Below are 18,785 nucleotides of genomic sequence, written 5' to 3' on the forward strand. Positions count from 1 at the left end.
CGTGGGTGGTACTCCCTCATCACACGCATGCGCAGCGGCCCTTGAAGATACATCGTACAAACAGAAAGGGGACAGACCCAGGTTACCTGCCTGACTTGCGGCGTAAGATGAGGAAGGGCAACCGGGTACGCAGTTCATGACAACGGCAGCTAAAGCATAGGCATACTGTATATAGCTTAGATTTGTTCTCAATTGTAGGCGAATGGAAGGTACTCATGTTGCTTTACATGGAGACGGGATGTGTCCGCTACCGCTGGTCGTGAGGGTATGGGTCGTAGGAAGCGATATCCAAGCATGCTCTAGACTTAGTCGCGGATTAGAGCGCTTCACGGGGAGGTTCTAGGGGCAGGATGAGGACATGCCGGTATGCGCACCGCCCCCATGGGCACCCAATGCTTTAGCATGCATCAAGACTCTCCACTGAGGTTCTGGGTAACGCTAAACTCGGATGAATATATTCAAGATGCAGAACTAGCTATTGCCATCTCTTTCGTTCGCCAACAAGGGGGTCTGCTCGCTGTCCTCTGTTCGAAGCGACACTCCATTCCCATTCACATCCTGACCGCTGCCAGATTTCGCGGCTTTCCTGTCCCTCCACAAGAACCATAAGCTCATAACTAGAAGACACCCTTGCAGACATCCAGTCAATATGAATAGACCCCACGCGCTCCAACCCCCTGGACCCAGTCTAACCGCCAGACTCGCTGCAAACACAAAGCTGCCGGGCGTCTGGATGCACATCATAGGCACCGAGAGGCTACCCGGCTCCTGTAGCCTCCATGTGGTCATTATTTGCGGTATATATTGGACTGCAGCCAGCGTGGTGCCCAGAAGGCCCAGGAAGTTGGCCCAGCCTCTGATGTGGTTCGGCGCGGCGTAGACGAAGACGACGGAGCCTAGGAAGGCGAAGACGAAGAAGGTGAGCGAGAGCGCGAGGACGAGGATTGCTTCCTTCCAGGTGGGAAGGCTTGAGTCTTGCTCTTCGGGGTCTTGTCCGTTGCGCGGGAAGAAGATCAGGAAGAGGAGCATTCTGTAATTTGTTAGCGGTTAAGATCAGAGGGATCGACGAGGTGTGACACACATGAAGAAGAAGCACGTCCACTGCACGCCGATCTGTGCAATACCCAGCAGCGCAGCGGCGCAAGGAAAGGTGCCAATCTTGCTGCAGCACCCCATATCCCGTGTGCTTTCAGGTAGCGTCAAGATGTTCGCGATGCTGGCTGTGCCTGACACCGTTCCCAGAAGCACGAACATGGGACTCAGACCGCGCGACGAGCGTCTAGCTATTATCTTGTAGTGTTGCGGCAGGTAGGAGACGAGGATTCCGAGCACGATGAAGCTGGAGATGCGGCGGTTAGCGGGGGCCCCTCCGAGGAACAGGATGCTGAAGCTTACACTGAGACAGAGAAGTTGAAGATGTCGGGATGATCCAGCTCCCGGCATCGATCATATTCGGTGGAAAACATGTTTGCGGCGGTGTTGGAGAGCGGCGTGTTGGTGGTGAGCCTAGAGCTCTGAGTTCGGAGCTCTGACGTGGGAGCCAGAACAGGCAATATTAGCCGCGACGCGACTACGTTGTTCCGAGTATGCCTCGGCTCAAGATCGCGCATCGCAATCACAACTCCACCCTCACGTCTTAGATGCGCCGCTCCTACTCCCTTCTCTTCAGCTTGTCGTCAAGATGGAGTTCCTTCCGAGCCTCCAACACGGGATAGACGACCTCAAGCCCTCCCTCTTCGAGCTCCTCTCCGAACAGCAACTCGCGTCTCTCCTCCCTCCGTCCCTCCGTTACCTCCTCGCCATTTCCACACATCGCTACCCGCGCTACCTGCTACCCGTACTCAATTCCTTCGATGAAGCCTACGCTTTGCTTACGCTGCTCGTCGAGCGGCATTTCCTTCGGACATATGGCGGCTCCTTTACCGAGAACTTCTACGGACTGAAGCGCGCAAGAGTGCTGAGAGTAAAAGGAGGAGAGATCCCGCGCGCACAATTAGGGGCAAGCGATAGCGTAAGAGACGTTGTAAAACTAGGAGAAGGCGACATCTGGCGCAACTTGGCGGTGTTGGTGGGCCTGCCATGGCTGAAGAGGAAGCTGGACGAGAGCTACGACATCCACGCCGCACATTCCAACATCCTAGGTCCTGGATACAATCGAGATAGAGAGGGACTAAGAGCAGGAGCAAGCATAAAAGAGAGGTTAATGTTTTACTACAAGTGGTTTCTGCGGCACATATACCCGAGCGTGAACGCGGCGTACTATTTCTCGCTGCTTGTTTTCAATATGGCATACCTGTTCGACGGATCGAAATATCATTCGCCGTTCCTTTGGATGATTGGTACGCGGATACGGAGGTTAGGGGAGGCGGACTACAAAGCGATCGAGCTCGCGACACAGCCGACGAAGGTTGGACCGGCGAGACCCGGAGAAGGAGGATCAATATTGAGCCCGAGGAACATCGCGCGGACCGTCAAGCCCCGTTTATTGACCTCGCTAAGGATACTACTTCCCACTAGTATCTTTGCGCTCAAGTTCCTAGAGTGGTGGTATGCCTCCGACTTCGCGCGGCAACTATCGCGGAAAGCGGCCGAGAACATCGAACTACCGCCTCCCATCCTCCCGAGCCTTCCGCCCTCCTCGAAGAAAGCTCTTCCCGCCCAGCAGTCAGCCGAAAAGCGTCCTTCATCGTCCTCGTCAGAGAAACCGAAGCGAATTGACCCTCCGATCTCCTCCACAACATTACTACCTATTTTCACCGTTCCTATACCTCCGGACTCGCATCTATGCCCGATATGCGTAACTCCAATCACAACACCAACAGCGGCGCCGACCGGCTTCGTATACTGCTATAAATGCATCCATCACTGGGTAGAGGGCACGCATGACCGGCAAATCGCTTTCATGGAGGGTGCTGCAGGATTCAAGAGTGAGGACGGCGAGGAGGATGAGGGCTGGGGCAAGGAAGAAGGAAGCCGAGAAGGCCATTGGGAAAGCGGGAAAGGAAGAGATGCCGTCACAGGGAGGAGAGTGCTAGGTGGCACTGAAGCACTAAGAAGAGTTGTAGTATAGACGTCAAACAATATCATAAGCGTCGGCGCCGGCCGGAAAGCAAGTCTACTCTCTGCCGCCCCCATGTCCACCCGATACCCATCTATCTTGCCACATCACCGTCATCCTATGACTTTCCTATCGAAAATTGCTTTATCTATACATGTTCCCTCACGCCCCTCAAATCCTCCTTAAAAAGGCTCTCCTAATCACTCAAAAACCCCTTCTTCTCCAGCCATTCGATCTTACTCCTCGCCTTGCTAGCCTGCCACTCCTTCTGCATCCTCCCCGCCACCTGCGGCAGCTCCCTCACTTTCCTCTTCTCTTCCTTGACATTCTTGGCCATCTTGCCCTTCACTCTATTCATTGTCTTCCCTGCATCGCTCCGCTTGCTTCGTTGTCCGTCATCGCGTGCACAGACGCGGTGGAGGGGCTCCAAACCAACAATGCGTGTTGTCGTTGTCAGTGTGATTCCGACTGTTGGAAGGGGGCGTGAGGAGCGGATCGAGGGCTGAGTATGGAGGTGGAGCATCGTCTGCTTCGAGCCGGAGTTCGGGGCGATAGACGGGGAGGCGCGATCGTCGAGGCCGCGAATGGGGACGCCGCTGATTGGCGAACCGGGACTGGAGGGGAGGAAGCGCGTGATGGAGTGTCGGTGTTTCGGGACGCTTGAGCTGGTTCCCTCCCGTCGCTGGATGGAGGAAGTCGCTTCTCCCCACCGGAACGCTGTCGTGTAGCGGGCTCGAGATGAGAAGCGGATTCAGAGGAGGCGTGAGGTATGTTGGCCAGTGAGCGGCGATGGAGGAGGCCACGGAGTTTCTGGGTGTTTGCGGCGGCGGGAGGCGCGCAGAAGCCAGATCCAGCGGAGCCTGGGGTGCAATTGACATGCCGGACAGGACGTTGTAGAGGTCCGGGTCATTGTCGAGGAAGGAGCATTGTGGACGAGCAGGTGTGAGGAAAGGCGAGCAGTGGAATCTTTTAAAGGTAGTCATTACGTCGTGGCTCCATTGACCGTCTTGTTGCTCGAAGGTGAACAGTGTGGGCATTCTTGCTGCTGGAGAGCATGGGAGTGCGGAGGGCAGAAGAGAAAATCGGAGGATAGCATGTTCGTGGATGTGGATGGAAGCGGGATTCTGCTTCGGGGGAAGAAGAGTGGTTGAGGCATCTGATTCGGCTCAACATGTGTGTTGTTGTGGTTATGATGTTATGGTCGAACCATGGAGCGCGGGTTACATGTGCTCGAACGAGCACGAAAAGACGGCAACGAGCACTCCGAAGTATAAATATTTTTGTAATATGCTTCTCAGCTTATGAATGAAATGCAAAAGCCCTCCGATAGACTAGCATTTTCTGAGGAAAGGGGGGGAGTTTTGGAGATGCAGAAAAGGGACAGTGTGATCATGGTAAAGAAATCAGTTACCCGCAAAGAGTGCAATGCTTACAACGACTTCAGGAAGCCTTTCCAGTCATCAAGAAGAATCGTTCTTGGCTTTCGGAACATTTCTCGTTGCTTCGGGTTCGCGTCTTCCCTCGCGCGAAAACGGATGATATCCAAGTCAGCCAACTGTACATGTAACTGAGGGGTCGCGAGGGCATGAGATAAATCCTGGGCATTGTCTCCGTTCGACTGTGCCACCCTCGAGTCCACGTCAGACGTTTCCGTCTCTTTCAATCATCTTCCAACACATGCATGCCCAAGTCTCGAATGGAGAAGGCCTTGACGAGAACACCGACTGGTGCTGACTTGGTGCAATCTCCCCCACTCCAGCGTTGAGCGAATACGACGAAGGATTCCACAGAGAAGCTTCCGCGAAGAAGAGTGTGGGTGGGATGCAATCCAGCGAGCTGAAAGACTCTCTTGTGTTGGATTTCAATGCGTCCAACAGCTGTTCTCGAATCCCATACTGTGCCACACAGCTGTCCTACGCGCACGCACAGCGGGCCGTCCAAAGCAAAATGGTACAAGCCACGGCGGTTGATATCAACCTCAAACCGTCAACTTCTCAAAGCGTCGTACGACAGCTTATCTTACGACCCCCATGCCGCGTCTCCCCAGCCGCGACACTCCACGCTTCAACCAAGACGGCGCTGCAAGCTGTCTTGGAAAGAGGCAAGAAAGGCGACGTCGAAGCCCTCGGGGTACCCACCTCAAGATGTTGTGCAGGGCGCAGGAAGGCGATGGAGGTGTTGTGGCGCACCTCGACTCCCGGCGTCCGGTAAACACGGATCGCTATGGGGCGAATCAAGGGCCGCGAATCGGGCAGCGGGCCGCGCGCAGAAGAAAAACATTGTGTAAAAGCGTAAAGCAACAAGATAGGAATTGATAGACAAGCCGTTTGGCACGACAGCCACGGCCACATGTGCTCACGCGCGTGACACATGCGAATCTTGTAACGAAACCGGTACGATCGTGGCGAACCCGCCAATGAGGTGCATTCCGGGGGCTCGTATCAGGGGCTCGGCGCCGTTCTAGCCCCGTTTGGGTCCCTGGCCTCACGCATCCTTATCAACACCAGGTCCCGTAACCGAATCATCTCCACCAATATATAGACGTCGCGGCCGCCAGCCTTGCCCTCGCACGCCTTGGCCGTTGACGACCGTGCGACCCGGCCTCGCCCGTCCCTGCGTTCGCCCAATCGAGTTACGCATCCTGAGAGTACGCGACGGCCCAAGGCGTCGCATCGGCGCAATGGACAATTCGAAACCGCAACGTAGTCCTTATCAGTTGCCAAGGCGGCGGCATGTACTGCACTTGGGGGTCTTGTGGAATAGCCCTGGCGCTGGCGTTAGAACGTGTGGAGTCGCAGGCTTGGGTCTTCGGAACCGCTTTGCCTTGGAGCTGGGAAATTTGGGGACGGTTGAGTCAAGGGATATGTATATATGAGGGCTGGCATGCCCCCCCTGCGCGAGGAATCTTGTTCAAGCGGTATCGAAGAGTCGATAGCTGAGCACGTCAAGAAAGCAGATCGACGCAGGCACCATGTCGACGATTGAACTGACACCCGTAAGTAGACCTCTTTTCTTAGGGAACATGAATATATTGATGTGCGGCACCAAACGTCGATGTTGCCATGCTGTTGAACGAACCTAGACCGCGGCATCTCCTTCTCTTCACCTGTCATGCACGCTTCCAAAGGCGCATTTGCTGATGTCTTTCCGTAGCCCGAGTACGACCCGGCGAAGCCCAACGGTGGCAACTCGCTGGACGAGGATGTGAACGCCCAATATGCCGGCTTCGAGTACCACTACGTCTACCTGATGATCATGGGCTTCCTCGTCTGGCTCATCATCCCCGGTATCGGTTTCCTCTACAGTGGTCTGGCGCGCCGCAAGTCGTCGCTCTCCCTGCTCTTCCAATCCTTCGCCGTCTGCGCAGTGTAAGTAGACATATCAAAAGTGGGCCCGTAGAAGCTGACAGGAATGTAGGGTCTGTTTCCAATGGATGTTCTGGGGCTATTCATTGGCCTACTCGCGCACCGCCAACTCCTTCATTGGTGACCTCGCCAACTTCGGTATGAAGGACGTCATGGCCGCTCCCTCCCCTGGTTCCGCCGTGATCCCGGAGATCGTCTTCTGCCTTTACCAAATGTTCTTCTGCATTTGCACGGTGGTTCTGGTCATCGGCGGAAGCTTCGAGCGCGGTCGTATACTGCCTTCCATCATCTTTGCCTTCTGCTGGGCGACCATCGTCTACTGCCCAATTGCCTGCTGGACCTGGAATTCCAACGGATGGCTGTACAACCTTCCTTCTCTCGACTTTGCCGGGGGTGGTCCCGTCCATGTTGCTAGCGGCTGGTATGTCTCCCCCTTGTAGGATCGTCTGTTTTGTCTTGTCTAACAAATGCAGGGCCGCTCTCGCATATGCCTTCGTTCTCGGAAAGCGCGTCCACAAGGGTGACAAGGTCCACGGCAAGCCTCATAATACCACCCTCGTATTCATTGGTACCTGCTTCATCTGGTTCGGATGGTTCGGCTTCAACGGCGGCTCTGCCCTCAACGCGTCTCTCCGCTCGATGATAGCCGCTTTCAACACGAACACAGCTGCGTGCTTTGGCTGCTTGGGCTGGATCCTTGTCGACTTCATCCGCAGCAAGGGCCACTTCAGCCTTGTCGGTGCCTGCTCCGGTGTCATTGCTGGGCTCGTTGGCATCACGCCCGCAGCTGGTTACGTCTCTGTGTGGATCGCCGCTCTCATCGGTTTCCTTACTGGCGCCATCTGCTCCGCCGCCAAGGACGTTGACAAGCTGCTGCGCATTGACGAGGGCATGGATGTCTTCAAGCTACACGGCATCGGCGGCATGTGCGGCTCCTTCTTCACCGGCATCTTCGCGCAAAAGTGGGTTTCCGCGCTCGACGGCGCCTCCGAGTACTCCGGTGCCCTCGACGGCGTCGGCGTCCAGGTCGGTCGCCAGCTCGCTGAGATCTGCGCTATCTCTTCATACTCTTTCGTCGTCACTTGCATCCTGCTGTACGCGCTCAAGTACATTCCCTTCATGCACTTGCGCGTGAGCGAGGAGGCGGAGATGATTGGTCTGGATCTTGACCAGTTCTTCGACGAGCAGATTGGTGACTGGAGTATGATGGAGCAGCATGCGTATGAGGGTGTAAGCGTGAACCACAGCAGCTCGAACAGCGTCAAGGTGGAGAAGGGGTCTCCTAAGTCGGCGTAGCTAGATGCAGGTGTGCGGCACAGTGTTGAAGCGGTGGAATCTTGCGTTTGGTGGTTGAGATAAGGGGTACATAGTGCACTCTCACTCCTTGTCCCAGCTAGACCTGAGCTTTTCAGACTGTTAATAGATTTTGTATACAAATTTTGTAATTTTCAAAACGTTTTCATAACAAACGTAACATAAGATATATCTCAAGGTTGTATGGTGTAGTGGCAGCACATGAGATTCTGATTCTCATGACCCCGGTTCGATCCCGGGTACGACCTCATCTTTCTCTTTACTTTTGCTTTCCTTTTTGACCCTCTTCCATTCCTTGAGCTTCTCTTTTTGTCGTTTGTGAAATCTCAAGGTTCGTGGACGGCCCACACTGCTAGCGAAAATTGATGCCCAGAAGGGTTTAGCTCAATTTAGCACTTCAACCGGGTCGTGACTCCTAGTCTTTAGCCAAGTCACTTCAAGTCACAAGCCTGAACAGAATTCGATGCGCAAGCAATGCGAATGCTACCATTTCTTTTGTCCTGCATGAGTAAGCGTGCGGCTGAAGAAGCCATTCGCCTCCGTATGCCTCTTTTAGCCTTGGGCAGGAACCCAAGCCCCCGAAGTTCTTGTGTAACTGCATCAACTTTGTTTTCGCGCCTTGGGTGCTCTATCGCCGAATGCCATAAGTAGACAGCTTTCTTGAGTCGCTGCTTTCCGTTATAGCCACAAGTTCACATGATCGGTTGGGCTTCAATTACACCTTTTAGCACTTCAGGGAGGGCTTTCCGCATCCGCGAGCAGCAGCCAACCACTTCTAAATCCCGTTCGCAGCTTCTCACCTCGCAAAGATCCATCTTTGAATCATAGCTCCTGAAGCCTTGCGGCTACGTTTTCACTTTCCCGAGCTCTTTTCTCCCCTCTTGAACCGCACTCCAGCGCACCTCCACAATCCGCAACATGCCCTTCGGCCCCTTCATCCTCCAATGGCGCGCCCCTTGCCCCAACCCGCCTCCTCCCTCTCCACTCCCGGCAGGAATCACTCAAAGCTACATCCACACCCCCTCCGGGCGCCTAGAGCTCCTCTGCGCCCTGCCCACCAAGACCACCTTACCACCCTCCCAGCAACCGCCGCCTCTCTTCTTCGCCCACGGCGGCTTTGGCTGCGCAGAGATATGGCTCGATTACATGACGTTCTTCGCCTCGAAAGGATATCCGTGCTATGCCGTGAGCTATAGGGGCCATGGGAAGAGCTGGTATCCTGGTTTCTGGCGCATGTATTTTACGACGCTGCGTGCGATGGCGCAGGATCTGGCGGCGGGAATTGAAGAGGTAGAGAGGCTGGAAGGGGAGAGGAGGAAGGCGGATGCGGAGGAGAGGGTCAGGGTTGTGCTGGTTGCGCATTCAGCTGGTGGGGCTCTGAGTCAGTATGCGCTGAGTCGAGGGATGGCGGAGGTGCATGGATTCTGCATGTTTGCTGCCGTACCGGGATTTGGTTCGTAAGTTCCACCTCTCCTTCATCCCTCATCGAAGGCGGATGTCCGGAAAGTTGACAACACGTAGGTTCGGATGCTACAAATTCTGGGCCCTCACGGCGCCTATCCACTTCCCCTACAGGGCTTATCACCCACGCTACGTCCTCGCCAACACCCAGCAAGTCCACGACGCGTTCTTCACACCCTCAACGACGACGTCCGTCGTCAAATCTCTCGAACGCCTTCTCAGCCCCTATGAATCTATGCTCTGGCCCATGCAATGTCTTTTCCGCTTCGTCACTGGCGCAGACGTACTGTCTTCTATCACTAACTGGAATCCTCCAAAGCCAGCCTCCTCCTCTTCCCATTCTTCAACCAAGCACTTCGAGAAAGACGGCCAGGCTCCCGGCGTGACGCAAAAACTTCTCGTTCTCGCCGCTGAGCACGACGTATTGTGCACGCCAGCGATTCTGCTCGACGCAGCACAGCGATATCGCACTGCGTTCCGGGACATGGTGCAGAGTGGTAAGATCAAGGGGATTGCGAGTAGTGCTATGCGGACAGGGGAAGGGCATGGAGGTGAAGGTGACTGGGATGGTGTAGCATTTGCAGTTGTGCCGGGCGTGGGTCACCATTTGCAGAACCATGTTGAGTGGGAGAGGGGTGCCGAGGAGATCCTGAAGTGGGTTGAAAGACTATGAAGATTTTCAGAGAGGGAATCTATACAACACGCGCGGGTATGGCTCGGCGTTTCGACTCTGGGAAATGAGATCCTGGAGGCCTTCAGTGGATAATCCCTCGGCACAGAAAAGCTGGGTCTTTTATTCAGTTTTAAGCACTAAAAGTACGATACACGACTCCTTGTCCTCACGCTGCCTAATGTCCACAGTACTATCTTCTCCGTGCCGGAGTCGTCATCGACCGTTCACCATAAGACTTCGGCCGTGAAGAACGCGCTCTTGCGCGATATACAGACTGTACAGCTCATCGTTAGGCGCTCTGGCCACATAATAGATCAGTGGGTCACCCCTGAAATGATTTTCCGAGCGTAATTCCATCCCTAGAAGCTTCCCGAACTTCCAAATCCGGCTGCGTCGAACCCTGCTTGAGATTGCCCGCGTCCCAAAACCACATATCCATTATCTTTCGGCGGGACGCGACGATTTAGAGGCCAAAGCACACTCAAGAACCGATGTACAGGATAGAACTCGCGCCTTCTCGTAGACCTAATCGTAGACCGCAGACTCCCTTTTGCAAGATACAGGGGCTCGAACGAAGCCAGAGTCCATGTAATATCTTCGGGACGGTCGAGTGCCGGCTCCAGTTCATGGAGCTCTTTGAAGAGTTGGTCCCATGATTGGATCTTGCAACCTGGGCATCGCCGCTCGAAGCACAGGTTTGTCTTTGCTTCCTTCGTCTCCGTAAGTTTGTGTGGGCACTGTCGAGAAATTCCTAGCTCCCATGCGTCGGCGCAAGAAGGGCATAGGACTTGGAACCGGTGAGCGCAAGCGAATTGGTGCAGTGGCCCACGGCACTCGCTGAGCAGGGACGAATCACTCCCCGCTTTCATTCGTCGCCACCGCGCCATTCCCTCGTCGTCCTTCCGTTGCCTCCCAAATGTCATCTCTCTCAGCCAGCTTTCCGCGGAGCTGGGGGCTCGTTCTTTCCCATGATCGCCTTGGATTGTCCGCTTTTGCTTCTGCATCCCTTTTCTAATCCGTCTCTTGCTGGACTTGGAAAGCCATTTGTATGCCTTTGCTTTCTGGTCGCTCGGTGTGGGGTCAGCGCTGGCTTTGGATTTCCCAGTGGAGTCGCTTTCATGGTTGGCATCCGAGTTGGAGCCATCGGGCTGTGTTGCTTCCAGCAAAAGCGCTAGAGCTGGCGAGTCGTTGTCTCGTAGGAGTGACTCCGAAGACAGTTTGTTTTCTGCCATGAGAGGCGCGAGCAATTGGGGACGAAGATGTGCGCCGCCGTGCAATGCCGAAGCGCATAAGTAACGAGGCTGAGAAAGCTTCTGCTAGACGTGGAGACTATTCGAATCGGGAAGGCAAAAGCAGCCGGCATAACGCGTGTGGATTGTGGAGAAGTGGTCCTGCAGTACTTCGAGGACGTCAGAAACACCCAACTTTACGAAGTAGTTAATGGTGAAGAACGGCCCACTCTGTTATATCGGCTCCTTATTCGCCAAGTTGTATGAGGCCGCCCATGGAAAACCAATGGCCGCCCTCCATGGCCCATGGCACAGCGTTCGCGGGGTTGTGCTTCCAAACCCTTGGCGCACAGCCCCTCAGTCAAGGCTTCACTGTCTTCTCACTTGTGCACGCATTGTTTCTTTATCTTTAATGAAATGGTACAGGCCTAAGTGTCGAGAGTGGGGCGTTTTTAAGTAGTTTATGCTGGTTAATGACGACAGGCGTTCGTCCAGGCTGTTTACGAGCAATATCAGTTCCTAAAGTCAGAAAACCTAACATGCACATGACCGGAGAACGATGTGACGTCTTTTTTATTCTGAGTACTGGCCATTGAATATCCCAGAAAGAAACAAAGTGAGGGTAAAGCTCCACTAGCAACTACCAAACCCTTAACCGACGAGTGAATGGAGGGGGAAGGGGAGCAAGTGAAGAAGAAAACCCGAAACCCCAACAGTAGCCCTGAGCTACCTAGGTATGTAAATGCACGGACAAAACCATTGAAGCTCTGAACAAAGTCGCACTTGTGTTCAGCGCTTCATACTCTTCCTCCGCTCGACCCGGAATGCACGCTAGAACGCAGCAAATACAAAAGCCAAATGGATACCTCAACCCGATAGAAGGGGAGGTCTATCCATGAGCATATAATAACACAATAAGGAAGAAAAACAAGGGTAAAGGAAGATCATCGCAACTTTCCAAGCCACTTCCGGTACCATAGGCCGAGGGGATAAGCTTGAGCTTAACGATTTGAAGACTCCCAAACCTTCCAAGTAACACCCCGCTCAGCGGAGTTACTGACCATGCATCTTCGCCTTGTGTCTCCTCAGGTTCGAGCGTTTCGCGGTGCTGTATACGCACCCCTCGATGTCACAGTCGTGTTTAATGCCTCGATGAACGGCTTGTACATGCTCCCAAAGTGATTTGCGATGAGGATATGATCTTGTGCATGAGTTGCAGGAGAATACCGCATGCGCGTTGGCCGTATGGTTGCTTCATCCATCGTCAGTGGACTGGCAGGAGATTGTAAGGTTGGAAAGAGGGACTCACTCAAGTTGCCGACGCTGGAGGAAGCGGGCAGAGCAACTGGGAACCTTGCATGCAAATCGGAGTACAGCACGCTCAATTGGGCGGGGAAGCGTTCGACATGAGGGGTCCGGAGCGACGTCAGAGTGTGAATCCTCGGTGGATCGCGCTCGAGACGAGAGGTCGGAAGAAACTTCGGATGACGGTCCCTCGATGGACCGATGGGGCATGCTCGCGAGCGGCAGAGCTAATCGTGACATAGCTTCCGCAGTAGTCTCTCTTGATAGGAGTGTGAAGGGCTCAAGAGTAGGTGTAGGAGCGGGCCGAGACATGTCCCATCGCTGAGGGGAAGGCTGGAGATTTGAAAATGGATCCAGTAGATTAGCATCGATCGGTCGGATGGAAGAGTCTTCAAAACCAACACTCAGGTCATTTGAACCAACGGGCAAGTCCTCGAAGTCAAAGAGGGAGACATCTAGGGGTGACGGTCCTAAAGCAGCCGAACCGGATTCCGATCCTTGGCCACCCGAACATAGCGAGATGCCGAAGGCGTCTGAAGGTCCAAAGGCAGCCGAGTCTGGGTTTGACTCGAGCGTGCCCGGACTCAACGAGATGTCGTCCCAATTAAACAGCGAGTAAGTGTCTGTCGGCCATTGACCTGAGCCAGAAAAGCCCAAGTAACTCTCTTCCCATGGCCAGAAAGGCCCAGAGTAAGTGTTTAGATGATCATTGTGATAGTCAGAGATTGCACCAGCGCGAAGCCGTAGCTTCGCGCTACGTTCGACTGTTGCCTAGAGTCTATATAGAGGTCAGCCTGCTCGGAAAGTTGATGACATGTTCAACAGAAACGGGGTATCGACGTACTGGGAGTGTAAGAGCCTGTTTCAAGAGTAGAGGTGCCTGAGTACCTAGGTAAGCGGTGAACAGAGTCTGAATGAGAAGTTCAGAAGTTGCAGAAGTTAGAGAATGAGGGGCACGTTTATGTCGACGGTGGAGGAAGAGGCTGAGCGAAGCTAAGAATGGATGATTGGCCTGCACGTCGAGGCCTCACGTATGTATGCAGTACGTCCCTCAATTTGGAGAGGGGCGAATTGGGATCCCGCATCCTGGAGGGATTCGGTGTCCTATTGGTTGTTGCTGTAAGCGCGCCTTCTACAGGTGTGACCCCTCAGCTTGCGTCATTCCTGCAAAGTGGCCCGACTTTAGCCTTGTGTTGCAATGCGTGGAAAGCCCAAGCAAAGGACCGGTGAAGTGCTAACAGATGGCCTCTCATTGGTTAAGTCTGCTGACATAATACAACGCTACATGCGCCACTGTTCTCAATCATAGTGGTCTGTAACACAAGCCTTCCAACGATTGCCAGCCGGAGTCGAGCTCAGGTAAGTGAAGACACCTATTTCAGAATGCCGTAGCACTTGGTAGGTAATAAGCGAGGACCTGCCCGTCCGGATCCGCCTCACAAGGCAGACGACACATTCGCAACCACTGGGTCCAGCCTGACTTGCCTGCCATCCAGAATGCGGCTCCGTGAGACCACAACCTGTGCGACCCTAGAAGAATTCTCCTTTGATGGTCTCATGTCTCAGACGAAACGCAGGTTCGTGCCCCAGAACAGATCGAACTACACGTGCCTTGGGACTAACCCGTAAAACGCGCTCTGCAGATTCGGCCGCGACGAGACCATCCAACGACAGTTTCTCTACCCCTTTTTGAATGTTCCGATAGCATGGATGAAGGAGGAGGTACCTAATGAGACCATCCAAGATCAGTTCTTCGAACAAGCTTACCGAAGAGATACTCGCACTTGGGAGACAGGACTTCTCGGTATCAGACGTGACATCTCGAGCGAAACGACAATGAGACCATCCACTATCTTCTAGAGAAGAGGGCTCTGCAATGCCCACACTGTGTCCCGTAGAGAAGTATATATGATGGCCAAAGCAGCGAGCGTGGAGCCCATCAATGATTCAGATCACTCAAGCATCGATTGATATGTCCTCAGTGACTACCCACCAGCCACCATCAACCATCCATTGCCCGCCCCCAACGATGTCCAACAACTCTCCCTCTAATCCCCCTCCCCCCACCTCTCCTCCCACCACAACCGCCACCACCCTCCCCCTCTCTCCTCCACTACGTACGCCCCTCCTCTCCTCCCTCCCCTCTCTATACCCCTCCCGCCATGCCCCCATGATAACCAACGATAGGCTTTTCCGTCCTTCCCCAAAGCCCCTGGGCCGTGGCCCCAGGCTACTACATCCGTACCGACAGCTCTGTCATCTATCTCCATGGGCCGGAGCACTTCACGATTTGCCACGGTAGCGGCGATAACGGGCAGCGGGGCACGAGTGCGGGGTGTGAGGATGGGGAAAGGCAGGGGAATGGGGATGGGAATGGGAGCGGAAATGGGAGGACGGAGGTAGGGGAATGAATAAGTGGAGTAGTCAGAAGCAGTGGAGAAAGGGACAGGACAAGACAAAGAGGATTAACATCACAACGCACATGCAAGAATCACTATAAACACATCCATACCACTATAAAACCCTCCCACTCTTCTCCCCTCAACCCATCCACTCCCTCAATACATCCCCCTAATCCTCCCCACATCCTCCATCCCCCCTGCATTCGTAAACGCCTCATACGCCCTCTCCGCCCTCGCCTCCCCAATCGCCAGTGTAACCTGCTCCATAAACTTCGTCTTCAACTCCGCCTCACTCAGCGGATTCTCCAAACTGCCCTTTGCATGCTCGACATGCTTATCAAGCGTCGTGCCATCGCTAAACTCCACGCTCACATACGCCGCATCCGTCGGCACTTCCTCGTCCTCAGTAACATTAACCTTCGTGCGCATATCGACGACCGTGCTATTCCTGACCACCTCATCCGTGAACTGGCTCGGCGTCGCTTCCCCGTACAGCAGCCCGATAGCCGCGGCGTGGTAGATGCTGAACTTGGCCTCCAGCCCCGTCGTCGGCGCCGTCTTGCCCGTCAGCACGAGGACCTCGGGGTTAACGCGCAGCTCGATAGCCTTCACATCCGCGACATCCAGCCCCTTCTCCCTCGTCTCGTTAGCAATCTGGATCGCGCCGTCGATCGTCGGATGCATAACGATCCCGCACGGAAACGGCTTGAACGTGTTCTTCTCGATCTCCCACACCTGCCCCAGTTGATCAAAGTACGCGGACGCGTTTTCGCGCGTGGACACGACGTGCAGCCAGCCGTACTTGGCCTCGAGCGCCGTGTCGGCAGACGTGTACCCGTTTTGCGCGAGCAGCGCGGCGAGCAGGCCGCTCTGCGCCGCGCGCCCGATGTGGAAGGCCTTGGTGTCGGAGCCGAAGAAGACCTGCATGCCGATGACCTGGGTGGACGCGATGCCGATGGCCTGCGCCGTGTGCGGCGTGTCGAGGCGCAGGAGCTTGGACACGGCGACGGCGGCGCCGATGCTGCCCGTCGTGGATGTGATGTGCCAGCCGACGTCGTAGTGCTGCGGGTACACGCTCAGCCCGAGCTTGCATTCCGCCTCGACGCCCGCTACGAAGGCGGTCATGAAGTCCTGGCCGCTGACGGGGCCCATGGCCTCCGCGATGGCGAGCAGCGCGCTGGCTACGGGCCCCGCGGGGTGGATGATGGTCTCCAGATGCGTGTCATCGTAGTCGTCGACGTGACTCGCAATACCATTAACCAAAGCAGCGACCTGTGCGTCCGCGAAACCTAGCGCTATTGAGCCGTTTGCGCCGAGGATGGAGGAAGTGGGTGGGCCGGAGAAAGGGGAGAGGGTGGTGTTGAGCGCAATTTGGGGCGCGGGTTGGGAAGCGAAGCCGCCGATTGCGCAGCCGGCCCAGTTGTAGAAGGATTTATTAGCTGCGGTGAGGACGCCGGTGGTAAGATTAGCGTAGGTGAGGTTTGTCGCCCAAGAAGCGAGTTGAAGGGTAGCCATCATGAAATAGATATTCCACCTTCCATCCCATGGCTCCTTGCAGCCCGCGCGCGCAGTAGACGAGCTTATGTACCCAGAATAACTCGTACAAACTCGTACAAGATTATGGAAGCATTGGAGACGAGAAGCTTGTGCTGTGGAAAAGCTTTCTCGGAAGCTCAAGACGATGACGTCAGCCAACTGGAAGACTCTGAGCAGAGAAGCTAGGGGATAATTCCACCACTTGAAGAGCGCAGATGCAAGCGGAATCGGACGTGAAGTGGAGAAGATGCGCGGAAGAGCGTTTAATGCCAAGATTAGAGAAGTGCGGGGAGCGTTGGGTGCGGAGTTCTCCACGGCTTTGCAAGGCGGCTTCGAAACATCCTGGTAGAGATCTGCATCGGCGAACCGTCCGTAGAACTAGCAAGCCGCGAGACCTCGGACTCGCATACAGCAGCTTATAGGGAAAGATGGTGAGAGAGAGCTTGATGAGAGTGAAAAAAAAGTGTCACACGCCGAACGGAGGAGTGAAGTGGGAAAGGGGTATATAAACCATAACCATGAGAAAACGTATTACCATGCCATGCCATGCCGTCCGACCTGCACCAGAAATGCAAGACTCCAAGCTGTGATAGCCTAACGCAAATGAAACAATTACCAGACATGCTTCCCTTTCTCTTCCAGTAACGCCTTGCAAGAAATGCAGCATTACGTGAACCAGTATCCGAAACGCAGACTTAGCCCTTGGACATCCTACAATACAAATTGGACCCGCATCTGGAGATTTTGTTGTGATGGGTGGGCGTGACAGCTGAGCATCACCACCACCCGGTGAAGGCGAGAAAGGCATCCACCATATTCACCCAGTCTTGCCCATTCAGCGTGCCCGTCCTTCTCTTTTCCCAGAGACCCTCGACCATCTTCGCAAGGAACTTCCTCGCATCCTCTCCCGCCCCTTTCGTCCCGTCATTGCGCACGAGCTCGACCTTCCCGCCCGGGTATTTCTCGCTCAGATCAATGTTGAAGCTTGCATCACCATCTGGGGGGTGATATTCCTCAACAGGCACGGCACCCGGCAATCCAGGAATCTGCAGGATTTGCCCATTGATGTTGATGCTGCTAGCATGGCTCGTCTTGGGCTTGAACAACCGGCCCCTAACTGCGATTGTGACCAGCCGGAGCAAGCCGGCTCCCTCGCCGAGCCTGATGATCCAGTCCTGGAAGGCTTCATACATCATCTTGAACTCAAGCTTGATGATCCAAGTGTTGTAGCTGTAGAAGATGGCGAGGGCTTCGGAGCGGATGAGGCGCGAGACGGAGGCTAGCGGGTGCTGCATGTTGTTTGCAAAGGTCGAGAGGCAGTATATGAGCGGGTACGGGAGGACGAGGTCGGGCAGGTGGCGGTAGATCTGGTGGCGTAGCTCGGGCGGGAGCGTGAGGAGCGTGGTGGGCAAGTAGTCGTCGGTCGTGGGTTCTGGTGACAGCGCGAGGTCCTCCACGACCATTTCATCTAGTCCCTCCAGCTCCAACGGCTCTACCATGGGCTCATCGGGCAGGCTCGAGGGAGCCCAGACGGGCGAGGGCGGTGCAGACGCCGAGGAGCTGTCGTCGAAGGAGGAATGAGGCCAGTCGCTGTCCTCAGGAAACGGGTCCGTGAGACAGCCCTCATCCACCTCCATGTCATCGTGCTCGAGGCCTAAGCGGGCGATCTTGGTGGGCAGCTCATGCGAAGACGGCGTGTTGGGCGAGGGCAGTTGCGTTGCGGATCGTTTGGACGACGTCCGGACTGCGGTGTGGTGAGCCATTCTGCGGCCGCGGTCCCCTCCGCCTTCACCCGCAGCGTCGTCGACCGAGGAAGCAGTGCCCGTCTTAGCAGCGTCGCCCCCGCCTTCGCAGAGGCCGCAGCTGGTCGTCTGCACGCTCGTGTCCAGCGCCTGGAGTTTTGGCGACGAGTGCGGCTTCATGGCTCCCACATCGTCTGGCGGCGTCTGCCCGGTGACCGAGTAACGTCGCTGCAGAGGCATCGTGAGGGATGGACGGAGGCAGCGACAGGCGCCGGTGGTGATACGTGGGTGGGCAGAAGGTGCAAATTTTGCGCGGGTTGATGTGCTGGCAGCCTGACACGGGGGAGGAGGTCCCTGACGCGTTCGGAGGCTTGCGGGGTGAGATTGGCGGGGACTGGTTATCGATTAGACGAAGGGAACGCTGCGGCGAGAAGTGACGGCGGACAAATAGAACGGAGTGGGCGAGAGAGCGGGCGGAGAAGATGGATGCGAAAGAGTGAGCAAAGTTTGCAAAGGGGATGCGATCTGGAGACGACAGCGTTTCATGCCCAGGTGCGGCGTTGGTGCACGACATACCCACACCGCAATCTTCAGCTCCTGGCCCTGTGCGCGCTGAGCCACCTCCATTCAATTTAGTCGCCAAATCCCCTTATCACCTCACGCCCTCTTATCACTGCCTGTGTCCATCGCTTTTACCAAA

At 55.2% G+C, this 18,785-nt stretch overlaps 10 protein-coding genes and 1 non-coding gene across 11 annotated transcripts; 5 read left to right on the forward strand and 6 right to left on the reverse strand.

Moving 5' to 3' along the window:
• Window positions 1-385: 385 nt before the first annotated feature.
• On the reverse strand, window positions 386-1,505 carry BU26DRAFT_469638 (PQ loop repeat protein-like protein). The gene is made up of 3 exons (XM_033825323.1): window positions 1,396-1,505; window positions 1,082-1,339; window positions 386-1,030 (listed from the first exon to the last, which is right to left on the reverse strand). The coding sequence occupies exons 1-3, from the start codon at window positions 1,464-1,466 to the stop codon at window positions 472-474; spliced, it is 888 nt and encodes a 295-aa protein (XP_033676007.1). The 5' UTR covers window positions 1,467-1,505; the 3' UTR covers window positions 386-471.
• A 122-nt stretch (window positions 1,506-1,627) lies between these two features.
• Window positions 1,628-3,100, forward strand: BU26DRAFT_525540 (uncharacterized protein). The gene has a single exon (XM_033830526.1). It carries the CDS (start codon window positions 1,682-1,684, stop codon window positions 3,068-3,070), a length of 1,389 nt encoding a protein of 462 aa, XP_033676008.1. The 5' UTR covers window positions 1,628-1,681; the 3' UTR covers window positions 3,071-3,100.
• Window positions 3,101-3,191: 91 nt separating this feature from the next.
• BU26DRAFT_611208 (uncharacterized protein) lies at window positions 3,192-4,095 on the reverse strand (the record flags this gene model as incomplete). The annotated part of the gene is made up of 2 exons (XM_033836053.1): window positions 3,192-3,424; window positions 3,495-4,095. 2 exons carry the CDS (start codon window positions 4,093-4,095, stop codon window positions 3,255-3,257), a joined length of 771 nt encoding a protein of 256 aa, XP_033676009.1. The 3' UTR covers window positions 3,192-3,254.
• A 681-nt stretch (window positions 4,096-4,776) lies between these two features.
• Window positions 4,777-5,568, forward strand: BU26DRAFT_185895 (uncharacterized protein). The gene has a single exon (XM_033820454.1). The coding sequence runs from the start codon at window positions 4,923-4,925 to the stop codon at window positions 5,343-5,345; it is 423 nt and encodes a 140-aa protein (XP_033676010.1). The 5' UTR covers window positions 4,777-4,922; the 3' UTR covers window positions 5,346-5,568.
• A 4-nt stretch (window positions 5,569-5,572) lies between these two features.
• Window positions 5,573-7,835, forward strand: BU26DRAFT_496936 (ammonium transporter). The gene is made up of 4 exons (XM_033826269.1): window positions 5,573-6,053; window positions 6,212-6,426; window positions 6,476-6,844; window positions 6,897-7,835. The coding sequence occupies exons 1-4, from the start codon at window positions 6,030-6,032 to the stop codon at window positions 7,717-7,719; spliced, it is 1,431 nt and encodes a 476-aa protein (XP_033676011.1). The 5' UTR covers window positions 5,573-6,029; the 3' UTR covers window positions 7,720-7,835.
• Window positions 7,836-7,914: 79 nt separating this feature from the next.
• BU26DRAFT_t65 lies at window positions 7,915-7,985 on the forward strand. The gene has a single exon. It is a non-coding gene; the product is annotated as a tRNA-Gln (tRNA).
• Window positions 7,986-8,277: 292 nt separating this feature from the next.
• BU26DRAFT_496940 (alpha/beta-hydrolase) lies at window positions 8,278-9,957 on the forward strand. The gene is made up of 2 exons (XM_033826270.1): window positions 8,278-9,194; window positions 9,259-9,957. Exons 1-2 carry the CDS (start codon window positions 8,656-8,658, stop codon window positions 9,869-9,871), a joined length of 1,152 nt encoding a protein of 383 aa, XP_033676012.1. The 5' UTR covers window positions 8,278-8,655; the 3' UTR covers window positions 9,872-9,957.
• A 69-nt stretch (window positions 9,958-10,026) lies between these two features.
• Window positions 10,027-11,275, reverse strand: BU26DRAFT_185908 (uncharacterized protein). Its single transcript, XM_033820455.1, has one exon. It carries the CDS (start codon window positions 11,101-11,103, stop codon window positions 10,231-10,233), a length of 873 nt encoding a protein of 290 aa, XP_033676013.1. The 5' UTR covers window positions 11,104-11,275; the 3' UTR covers window positions 10,027-10,230.
• Window positions 11,276-12,405: 1,130 nt separating this feature from the next.
• BU26DRAFT_556459 (uncharacterized protein) lies at window positions 12,406-14,225 on the reverse strand (the record flags this gene model as incomplete). The annotated part of the gene is made up of 4 exons (XM_033832383.1): window positions 12,406-13,176; window positions 13,250-13,315; window positions 14,029-14,131; window positions 14,173-14,225. The coding sequence occupies 4 exons, from the start codon at window positions 14,223-14,225 to the stop codon at window positions 12,406-12,408; spliced, it is 993 nt and encodes a 330-aa protein (XP_033676014.1).
• A 738-nt stretch (window positions 14,226-14,963) lies between these two features.
• BU26DRAFT_496942 (2-methylcitrate dehydratase PrpD) lies at window positions 14,964-16,322 on the reverse strand (the record flags this gene model as incomplete). Its single annotated transcript, XM_033826271.1, has 2 exons — window positions 14,964-15,449; window positions 15,591-16,322. The coding sequence occupies 2 exons, from the start codon at window positions 16,320-16,322 to the stop codon at window positions 14,964-14,966; spliced, it is 1,218 nt and encodes a 405-aa protein (XP_033676015.1).
• Window positions 16,323-16,722: 400 nt separating this feature from the next.
• Window positions 16,723-18,745, reverse strand: BU26DRAFT_185949 (uncharacterized protein). Its single transcript, XM_033820456.1, has 2 exons — window positions 18,662-18,745; window positions 16,723-18,479 (listed from the first exon to the last, which is right to left on the reverse strand). The coding sequence occupies exon 2, from the start codon at window positions 18,323-18,325 to the stop codon at window positions 17,120-17,122; it is 1,206 nt and encodes a 401-aa protein (XP_033676016.1). The 5' UTR covers window positions 18,326-18,479; window positions 18,662-18,745; the 3' UTR covers window positions 16,723-17,119.
• Between the last annotated feature and the right edge of the window lie 40 nt (window positions 18,746-18,785).

Source organism: Trematosphaeria pertusa (genome assembly GCF_010094035.1).
Source record: "Trematosphaeria pertusa strain CBS 122368 unplaced genomic scaffold BU26scaffold_26, whole genome shotgun sequence".
Lineage (NCBI taxonomy): Eukaryota > Fungi > Ascomycota > Dothideomycetes > Pleosporales > Trematosphaeriaceae > Trematosphaeria > Trematosphaeria pertusa.

Excerpts from the sequence above, each read along its gene's own strand:
- BU26DRAFT_469638 (XM_033825323.1), bottom strand. The coding sequence starts at position 1,466 with ATGTTTTCCACCGAATATGATCGATGCCGGGAGCTGGATCATCCCGAC. Across the intron at positions 1,340-1,395 it reads TTCAACTTCTCTGTCTCAGT|CTTCATCGTGCTCGGAATCC; the intron begins GTAAGCTTCAGC and ends CCGCATCTCCAG. Across the intron at positions 1,031-1,081 it reads TGGACGTGCTTCTTCTTCAT|AATGCTCCTCTTCCTGATCT; the intron begins GTGTGTCACACC and ends AACAAATTACAG.
- BU26DRAFT_525540 (XM_033830526.1), top strand. The coding sequence starts at position 1,682 with ATGGAGTTCCTTCCGAGCCTCCAACACGGGATAGACGACCTCAAGCCC.
- BU26DRAFT_185895 (XM_033820454.1), top strand. The coding sequence starts at position 4,923 with ATGCGTCCAACAGCTGTTCTCGAATCCCATACTGTGCCACACAGCTGT.
- BU26DRAFT_496936 (XM_033826269.1), top strand. The coding sequence starts at position 6,030 with ATGTCGACGATTGAACTGACACCC. Across the intron at positions 6,427-6,475 it reads TCCTTCGCCGTCTGCGCAGT|GGTCTGTTTCCAATGGATGT; the intron begins GTAAGTAGACAT and ends ACAGGAATGTAG. Across the intron at positions 6,845-6,896 it reads GTCCATGTTGCTAGCGGCTG|GGCCGCTCTCGCATATGCCT; the intron begins GTATGTCTCCCC and ends TAACAAATGCAG.
- BU26DRAFT_496940 (XM_033826270.1), top strand. The coding sequence starts at position 8,656 with ATGCCCTTCGGCCCCTTCATCCTCCAATGGCGCGCCCCTTGCCCCAAC. Across the intron at positions 9,195-9,258 it reads GCCGTACCGGGATTTGGTTC|GTTCGGATGCTACAAATTCT; the intron begins GTAAGTTCCACC and ends GACAACACGTAG.
- BU26DRAFT_185908 (XM_033820455.1), bottom strand. The coding sequence starts at position 11,103 with ATGGCAGAAAACAAACTGTCTTCGGAGTCACTCCTACGAGACAACGAC.
- BU26DRAFT_185949 (XM_033820456.1), bottom strand. The coding sequence starts at position 18,325 with ATGCCTCTGCAGCGACGTTACTCGGTCACCGGGCAGACGCCGCCAGAC.